The 9,969-nt window shown below is 37.3% G+C and overlaps 1 protein-coding gene across 1 annotated transcript; it reads right to left on the bottom strand.

Annotated features, from left to right (window-relative positions):
- Positions 1–1,603: 1,603 nt before the first annotated feature.
- Positions 1,604–4,178, bottom strand: LOC144630284 (uncharacterized). Its single transcript, XM_078488616.1, has 3 exons — positions 4,063–4,178; positions 3,330–3,431; positions 1,604–1,945 (listed from the first exon to the last, which is right to left on the bottom strand). Exons 2-3 carry the CDS (start codon positions 3,418–3,420, stop codon positions 1,698–1,700), a joined length of 339 nt encoding a protein of 112 aa, XP_078344742.1. The 5' UTR covers positions 3,421–3,431; positions 4,063–4,178; the 3' UTR covers positions 1,604–1,697.
- Between the last annotated feature and the right edge of the window lie 5,791 nt (positions 4,179–9,969).

The raw sequence follows: 9,969 nt of genomic DNA on the forward strand, positions 1-9,969 counted from the left end.
TAGAGTAAAACTGAAGCTATCGCATCGAGCTTGTGTGAAGAATAAAGTATTTCTTTTATTTTATTCTCCAAAGCCTCGGTACAAAGTTAGAATATTAATACTTGATATCGAAATTGGTCTATGTGGACCACTTTTTACTGGGTTCGAGTTAACTTCTTTTATTATTTATATGTCAACACATAGAAGAAATGTCATCGTTAATTTTCCTGTTTGTTTTATACATGTACAAAAAACTGGAGTTTTACTTACTGAAAGAGGAAAAGATCTGCATTAATTAACAGCTATTTAGCGAAGCGGAGGTGGCTAGTGGTGAAGAGGTAAATGTCCACCACTACCCACAGACACTAAGGTGAATAGTAGTTTTAGTATGTATTCAAACAGTGAGATAATATAGCCCGAAAGGATGACTTTTGACTCGGTTTGTTACGTTAACGAGCACAGTTTTCGCGTGCGTGTTGCTCGGAAAGAAAGAAGAAAGAAGAAAAGGTCAGCTTCGAGCCAAAGTGGCGCATACTGCCGGAGCTTATCCCGGTTTCCTTAGCATTAAGCAGCTAGGAGTATTTCTACTCCCCCCTGGATGGGATGCTAGTCCATCGCAGGGAACCCCCCAGCATTATTTCGCCGGTACCCATTTATACACCTGGGTGGAGAGAGGCACTATGAGAGTAAAGTGTCTTGCCCAAGAACACAACACAGTGACGCCGGCCAGGGCTCGAACCCGGAACGCTCGCTCCGGAGTCCGGCGCGCTAACCATTAGGCCACCGCGCCTCCCACGTGTTGCTCGGAGGTGAATAGTTAACAATTATTCTACGTGCGCGCGTTGGATATGTAGCGCCGAGTTGGCTATAACGATCTCATATCCAACAAGCGCGAGTGGAATAATTGGTTTATTAAAAACGCCCAAACAATTGCATTATTTTAGCTCCCAAGCTGTTTTCATTGACGCGTATCGGCTACCAATTTTGTGGTCAATGGTATATGAACTCATATACCATTGGCTGCCATCCAATCAAAACGCAGGAACTTCAATATACCATTGCTAGTTTTTAATAACAAAGGATATTCGGAGTTAGAGTAGCCAATCAGTGCGCGCCAAAAACACTATCCACTGCTTGAGTATATACTAATTTCGTATTTCGCTGGTTTACCCAAAGCACTTTTGAAAGCTATATTCGATTGCTATTCCTTTGCACAATTTCACATGAACAATAAAATCAATTTATGGAATATTTTAAGCACTTGTCATGAATTAATTAAATGGTTACTCTGTTTTGAAAGGGTTGGTGGGAAGGGTAGGGAGACAGAAAATCCAACTTGACCTTTTACTACAAATGTCTTTGTTACCTGGTGGTATTTTATATGTGTCAAAGACTTTTCAATTGGCTATGGGATTGTTTGGGATGCTGTATTTTGGATTACAAAATATGAAGTCTATAATCTGAGAAGAAATCGCTTACGTCTCACTTTTATACAATCCCAGATTAGTTTTTGTTTTGCTCGAGAAAGCCTTACTTTGCTTTGGGTTAACTAGCGATTACGAAATTAATGTAGACCTTTTCCTCTTTCAGTAAGTAAGACTCCAGTTAATTCACTCATGAAACGTTTTTCAATTGATGATTTTTAATATCCTTCGTGATACATCGCAACAAGAGAAAATATCATATTTTTACTCGGCTGACATGCAATTTGCATGGTCTCATGGCGAAGGCCTATCGAGCCATTTACATGCACAATCTTCCCTGGACATGTCATTGACATCAACATTGCTATGCAGGAATCGGCAGAAAAATCCGTCTGGTGCAACGCATTCCTGTGATCCGGTGCAAGCAACGAACGGACAAGAACAGCCGTTTCCACTGCTATCAATATGGATGTGGTTATCGCAATCCTTCCAGTCACCTCGGTACTTGACCCTGTCATACCGCTTGGTAAAAGTTTGCCCATCTAAAAGAAATTCACAAAGCAAAAATTTTTAGAAAACACTTTGTAAGAAACCCGGGGGGGGGGGGGGTGGTACTCCCATAAATTTCGGATAGGGGTGTGCCACCAAGGTTCTTAAACCCTGACCCTATTTAAGGATAAAGAAAGCGAAAATTGATACCCTTTTTAAGGCCCAAAACCGAAAAATGACACCCTATTCAAGGGGAGGAGAAGCGTTCCGTGACGACCCAAATAACGGCTAACCGCGCACGGCAAGACACAAATCTTTATAAAATCGCTTTACTAATACCTGAACAGAAAATTCAGTTTTAAGATACCTTTTTTTCGTTTTGCTGGGCGTTTATTTTAGCTAATAGAATTTAGGTACCCTATCTAAGGATCACACCGGGAACACATTGCCAAAAGGAGCGAAAATCATACCCTATTTAAGGACCGAGAACCTCAAAAACCATACCCTATCGGGCGGCACATACCTATATAGGCCACATATGGGAGTACCCCCTCCCCCCCCCCCCCGGGGTAAGAAAGTGGACACTCTAAGCTGAGTGAAGTTTATTTTGTTAAGTTTGCCAAATACTCGCTATGAAACTTAATGTTTGCAAAGATATTACTTCTATGGATTTAAATGACGAAAGCATAGGTTCATTGCAACCAAATGTGTCTCCAATTCGTAAAATGTAAATTCTTTAAGGTTTCAAGCAAACGAGATTAATTTTGAAAACTGTTCAGCCCAACGGTATTTTAAAAACCCACATCGTAATCCGTTTCAATCATTGTCACTGTTGGCCATCTTGACCTTCTTTTGTCTTTGCTGTGTTATTGAAATGTTCCTTCACTGTTTTAAGAGGTTATTTTTATATTTCACCGAATTTGATGGTAATTTCCCATGCCTAAATTTGGCTAAAAATCCGTGACACAGTACCTTAAACAGAAACACAAAACAAGCACGAGCTGTTGACGTAATGATGGCACAAGAAAGAGAATTAACTTTTTGATAATCAAAATATACGAGTGATTTACTTTTTTCTCCCTCGCGATGTTTTCTAAAAGAAATAGAAAACATGTATTTCGTGTTTCTATCGAGTTGTAGTAACACTTGTAAAAGTTTGTGAGAACTTGAAAAAGCTGCAGAAAACAATCGCCTATCGGCGAGTGCTTCATCCAACCACCCAAAGCAAGTAAAAAAAAAAAAAAATTCCTCTGCGAGTTTGATTTTGTTGTTCGTAATTTTCTTTTTGAGGAGACAAGGTTTTACATGTAGTGAATATTTCCCATTTTATGGGTTTACTGAAGTGTTAAACCACCCTGAAAATTAAACCGTAATGATAAGGGCTCACAGTTTCTAATAATAATTTTTTAGACAAAATTTAAAAATTGTCAATTTTACCTTCTTGTTTGTCGTCGTCTTTCTTCGAATCCTTAGCTTGAGCCAAAACCACGGACACAAGTAGAAGAATACAAGTGTATTTGAAAGCCATCTTGCCTGAAACTAAGACGAAGAAAAACAATTGAACATAACAAGTTTAAACCTTAAAAATAAACGTTTATGTTGAAGACCGACAATTCATTAGAACAATGTAATGTTTTCGGACTACAGGTAAAATGGTGCTACACTTTTAACGGCGATCGTCAAGGAAACACGCAAAGTTTCGCTTTCCGGACGCCTTTTTTACGTAACATAAGGAAAAGAAAATATATATCATACGATACCATTGTAATGATAAATTCTTATTTGTTTCCTATTTGTGGCACCAATTTTTGCAGCAGTTTTATTTTGCGGACGGCCATTTTTCGTATCTTTGCGGACACTAAGTTTTGCGATTGGTAAATAATGTTTTTTTTTTAGTGAATATACTTTTGCAATTTCCAGAAAGTCTTTTTCAATTGAAATTACATTTTCGTTTTTTGTATTTCCATTATAAAATACAATTTTTTAAATGCCGTAACTTTCTTGTGGATGATGAAAAAAGGGGGGAAAATTAGAACCCGAAGAAAATAAATGCCTACACCGTAGCTTAAAAAATTACACTCTTCAGATTCTTGGTAATATCGGTATAATACTACAAAAATGTGTTACCTAAGAGTGTCTTACAAACGGAAAAAAAAATAACACAGTTTACCTGAAATAGTGAAAAGCTTCTGAACTCTTGACTGCAATAGCTTGAAGAGAAAGTGAATACCTCTACGCAGAGCTCACGAGTTGATATAAGATTTGGAGGAATTCGTGGACAATATCAAGCTGTGATAACACATTGGGAGGTCCATATCCACGTGTTGAAATAATGGAATCACATGCTGTTCGGCCCATTGATGCAAAACGTTCTATCAATAAATTTATTGTTGAACGAGTGGTGTATTTTGGTCACTTTAACAGAACAATTTACGCTTTGTTGAACCCGTTACTTAACCATTTTACTCGACAAAGAATGTTTATCAAAACAGCTTTTGTTTGCGAAGATATATAATATATCAATTACTTTTGTATGACAAGAACTCGTTAACGCACTAACACTCGAAACATTTGAACCGTCACCCATAAAGTACGTTCCTTTTCTTATTCTCATTAAACGCCGCTTTAACTGGTTTAGTTCGTGTGAGGAATGAAACGTTCACATTCCGAACGTCTGATTGTGGCTGCAAGAAAGACCAGAGAAACCTTACTCGCATATCTGGTCAAAAATGACAATCACTATTTCATAGAGTTGCATAGAGTTGCGTGAACAATTTTACGGTTTAACACCTATGTCCAGTGGTGCAACAATCCGGCACCACCATAGAAGACCTGCTGAAGAAGCTGTTTTCGGTGAACCATAAACAAAAAAGCACTCGCATGATCGGACAAAGGATGTTTGTTTGAAGAATTCTTGCGTCAAACAATGATTCAGGGAACAGACTTTGTTTGCGACGACATACATGTATATTATATCAATACTTTGTATGACAGAAATCAATTAAAGTATTGACACTGGAAACATTTGAAACGCTACCCATGAAGTGAAAAAGAATTTTAACTGCCGTTCATTATCAACGGACCACGTGTAAACTGGCCCATGTCGCTTTGATCAGTCGTACGCCAATAAAGGCGGGATGCCAGAAAATTTAAGTTTGTCTTTTAGTGCGTTCATTTGAATTCCTTCAGGAATTCTCAACTTAATACCGAAATGGCTTCGCTAAAAATTAGAGCTAGTCACACACTTTTGGTAACAAAAGGCAATTTAAAACCGCTTGAACTGGTTAACTTCGTGTGGGGAATTAGATTTCAATGTCCGGGCGTCCGATTGTGGCTGCAAGAAAAAACCAAGGATAACTTATACACATATTTGATTAAAAAAAATGACAATCACTAGTTAAGTTTAAGACTCGTGCATAGAGTGAAAAAATTCACGGCTTATGCCCAGTGGTGCAGCAAACTTGCACCACCATCGAAGACCTGCCGAAGGAGCTGTTTTTTGTGAACCATAAACAAAAAAGCACTTGCATGATCGGACAAATAAAAAATAAGAAAGAAAAAAGAAAAAATGTTGTTTGTTCGTTTGTTTGATTTGTTTTAACAGTAAAGGTATGACACTAATAACAGCTTATGATAAAGTGAAATACTCATTTAAATCTGATTAAGTTATAATTTCTTGATATGCTACGATTTGAAGATGTTCAACGCCGAAATTGAGTGCAAAAATTCCTTTGTTAGAATTTTATTTCTCCTAGATTTGGTTTATACCTTTTACCAAAAATAGGAAAAGCAGCTTAGTATATTTACTTCAAGAGAAAATATAATATCTTAGTTCATATAATAAATGAGGGGGAACAATTCACAAACACAAAGGATTTGTCGAAGAAGATGCTCTCCGTGAACACTAAGCCAAACAGAACTTGCATTATCGGAAAAATGACCGACGTTTATTTGCTTTTTGTTATAGTTAGCTAGAACTTTTCATACAGTAAAACTATAACACATAATTATTGCAAAGTTATTGCAAAATAATGAGCTTTCCGATTTTAACACGAAAATTTCGATTCATCCAATTCTTATATTGTGGAAGGTCTTGTAGACTGCCCAAATTTGACTTGCCGAAGAAGAGCGTCAGTTGATTTTCCTCGTGAGCATTTTGGTAAGTTGAGAACCCAGTTTACAAAAGATCATTTTAAACCTTTCACTGGCATGATGTAGATAAGAACACTGCTTCTAAATGATGCTAGCTGTTTCTCGAGCGTTCTTTCTGAGTTTAAAAGAAGCGAGACAGGAAAAAATCTAAGGAAAACTAAGAAACTACAACTGTATCCGCCTACAAATCAAATTTTGCAGTGGGATATTTTTGTTCCCAGCGTTTTATTTTTACTCCATTCAGTTGAGTGTGATAATAATAAAGAACAGTTTCTGTATGTTCTTGCGTTGATGTCTGAGAAAGGTTGATATCAGTAAAGGGTGAATAAAGTGATCTCCTACATTACTGGGCAGGTTTTCAATTTTACTTCAGGGCTATTCCCTTAAAATCAAAGTTCGCTTGGGTTACAGTTTTTTTTTATCATTGGGATAAATTGTTCAAAATATGAAACAAAAAGCGTTCGTATTAATGCACGCGTAAACCTGCTCACGCCCGGTGACGCTTTGATCAGTCCTAAGCCAAAATTGCCTTCTAGAAATGTTAAGTCCCCTAAAATTTCTTCCAGAATTTTCAAATGTGCTGGACGGATGCGCCAAAAAATTATAGCGCAGTGATACACTTAAGATAACAAAAGACATTTAAGCAGTGATTAAACTGGTTTACTTATGACAACGCAAATTTCAATGTTTGAGTGTTCGATTGTGGCTGCGAGAAAAGTCCAGATAAAAACCTTACGCACATAGGGCATTAAAAAAAAAACACAATCCGGGCGCACTATAATCGTGTATACAGTTGCGTGAACGATTTTATGGTTTAACGCCTATGTCCAGTGGTGCAACAAACCTGCACCACCATAGAAGACCTGCTGAAGAAGCTGTTTTTGGTGAACCTTAAACAAAACAACACTTCCATAATCGGACAAGTGATGTTTATTTGTTTGAAAAATTCTTCCCTTAACAGCTTATGGTAAAGTGAGATACTCTTTTCACTTTGACTATTTCTGGATTGCTGCAATCGAGCGAAATAAATTCGTAAAGTGAAAAAAATCTCCTTGTTAGTATTTTGTACGGGCAACTACATCCTTCAAGTGTTTATGAATTGAAGAAAAATAAAACGTGGTTAGCGTATTAGAAAACAGAGAATATATTATAACAGCACGCGGCGCAGCGCGCAAGCCCTATCTAATTCCTATTGAGAGGCGGAAGAATAAGAACACCTTTTGCTTGTAACGGCCACGCTTCGTTGTTAGTCAAGAAGATACGGACACGCTTCGTAGTTATTCGAGACGATACAAGTTTTAATTCAAAGGGATCTCAAAGATTTTATGGGAAACAAATTGTAAGTCAAGAAGTGCCTTTCTAATGCAAATAGTAATTTGTCGTGTATTATTTCAGTTGACTACGAATGTATCAACGGATACTCCTAAACATGTCGATGGAGGACGCTTCCAAGAACATCTAGTTAAAATAAATTCTCAAAAACAACATATCCCTTGCTGGCTAGTTAATCGGGCGTGGCCGATTTATATTTTACCTTTTGGGCGTCCTAGACGATAGTCTCCTGTCGGCGAAAAAAGACGGGGATAGGCTGGGGTTGCTACAAAACCGCTACGGGTGACGCATACCGCAATGGTTTTCATTTTAGTTTTGACAGGAAATCGTTGCAGGCACACTGGGTCGACTTTTGGGTTAATGTGTAATCAGGTTGTGCTTTTTTGCTTCGGCGGAAGGACAGAGAAAAAAGCTCAAGGGCAAAAGACTAATATTCACGATTGTGAAACTGCACTTAATTTGACAAGTTAAAGTTATTTTTGTAAATGAAAAAGGTAACGTCATTGATGTCACGCAGTGTTTTTTATTTTAGCAAACTAGACGGTTTGCTGGTTTCTGACCGTGAATGGGGGTGTGATCTTGCGGTATATTTTTTGAGCCGGACTCTGCCGTAAAACTTTTTTTTATTTAGCAAGAACTGTGTCGATTTTCATTTCTGAACAATTGGTCGTCAAGTCGTTTGTCACAAAGAGTAGAATGTTTGTACAGCATTTTTTGGAATTATTTTAGATTTGGTTAGTAAGACGCTTCTGAAGACCTGAGCAAAACATTGGGAATGTACAGTATTGGTAGGAACTTCAATGGAATTTTTCGCAAGTTGGATAAAGCTATCAACTGAAAAAAATGGACTTCAAAATGAAAACTTTGAATAATGAGATGTTAATTGGATTTTGTTGTTATTAAATTTTATCGCGGATTGGATGAATAATATCACCGCTTTGCAAGTCTTCAAATAATTAGAAAGGTTCCTTTCTTCCTTCTGATCTTATTGTTATTTTCATGTATTGATTATTTGAAAGTGGTTTTCGTTGATAAGAAAAAAACGGGTTTTCACTGAACTGCTTGAAGTATTTTTAGACGTGGTAATATTGGCTTAATCAAATTACATTGTGCACGAAATATTTTTTATTCTTTTGTCTTGAAACTTTGAGGAAATTGAAATTTTTGTTTGACAGTAGCGTATGAAAGGCAGTTTATAGAACTGAATAAAAAATCAGAAACATTGATAAAGGTTATTTCAAAAGTTTATTTTGCCTGATTTTGAAGGGTTTCAGGAGTTTTAAAGAGTGCTGGTAAACGGCTGTATCTTGTTTGTCTCCATTAATAAACAGATTATTTAAAGGATCTTATTTAGTTTCGAACGCTCTAATTTTTGAAAGATTAAAACAGGTTAAAACCGGGCGGTTTCATGAGTTTTTTGGGTAGAAAGGTACGGTGGTGCTCAATAAGAAATGTTTAGAAAGGAATGATTGTAGTAGCACGTAAGTCGGAGGTTTGCGTGAGTCACGGGGTATAGTATGCGTTAGCTGGATTTCCGGCGTCATAACGGCATGTTTTGTTTACTGAAGATACCTGAATTTTATTTTAATTAAATTTTATCACGGCCTACATGCATAATGTCACGGCTTTAAAAGTCTTCGATTTCAAAAGGTTGCTTGGTCCCATTTTCGATAAAAAATTCATCTGAAACATTTTGCCTGTCGTGTGACGCACGTTAATCTGGTTTTGAATAGTTCGAAATTGTGTTTTTAAGATTTTATTCTTGACTTTTATGTAACTCTTTCGAAGATTCAAGCGTTTTGAGTTTAGTTTTGGAATCGGGAAAATTTATTTCCCGTAGAGGGATGACTGTGGAACTTGAATAGGGCCGGTAGCCGGCTGAAACAACCGGCTACTTGCCAAACTTTGGCCGTCTACTTTCGTCTCACTTTACCCTAAACTTTGACAAAAAAATAAATAATAATGGAAAGATGCCGCAAAAATACTGCAAGACATCCGTGTCTAATGTCTGAGTTGAATTTTAAACGTATTTGGCTGTTTTTTATGCTAGAGACGATAATGTCGTCAGACGACTTTAACGTCTAAGACGTTAAAGGCGTCTGGTATAAAAACGGGACGCATTTAGTAGACAGCTTTTCAGAAAAAAATAAAAAAAGACTGGGTTCGACACTCGGAGGACACTGGACACGAAGACGTAAAGCCATCGGACGTTAAAGGCGTCTGTCTTAGTTACTGTTTTTATACTAGTTAACGACGTCCCGTTTTTATACTAGACGGCTTTAACGCCTGAGACGTTAAAGCTGTCCGATAAGAGCGTCGTTCAGACGCTCTTACGAAAAGACGTTAAAGCCATAAGACGTTAAAGGCGTCTGTCTTATTTACCGTTTTTATACTAGACGTTAATGTCGTCTCGAGACAGTTTTAACGTCTAAGACAGCTTTAACGTCTCTAGCATAAAAACGGCCATTGCAAGAGTTTTTAATATGTTTACCTTAAAATAAAGCAGTGAAACGCAATGCGGTGAAATCTACCTCTTTTGATGAGAAATTCCGGAAGGGACATCTTTGTTCTAAAAAAATTTTGCACAACTTAA

Source organism: Oculina patagonica, chromosome 11 (genome assembly GCF_052425735.1).
Source record: "Oculina patagonica isolate OP01 chromosome 11, crgOcupat, whole genome shotgun sequence".
Lineage (NCBI taxonomy): Eukaryota > Metazoa > Cnidaria > Anthozoa > Scleractinia > Oculinidae > Oculina > Oculina patagonica.

Coding starts and splice junctions, on each gene's coding strand:
- LOC144630284 (XM_078488616.1), bottom strand. CDS start 3,420: ATGGCTTTCAAATACACTTGTATTCTTCTACTTGTGTCCGTGGTTTTG. Junction 1,946..3,329: donor AGACGACGACAAACAAGAAG/GTAAAATTGACA, acceptor AATTTCTTTTAG/ATGGGCAAACTTTTACCAAG.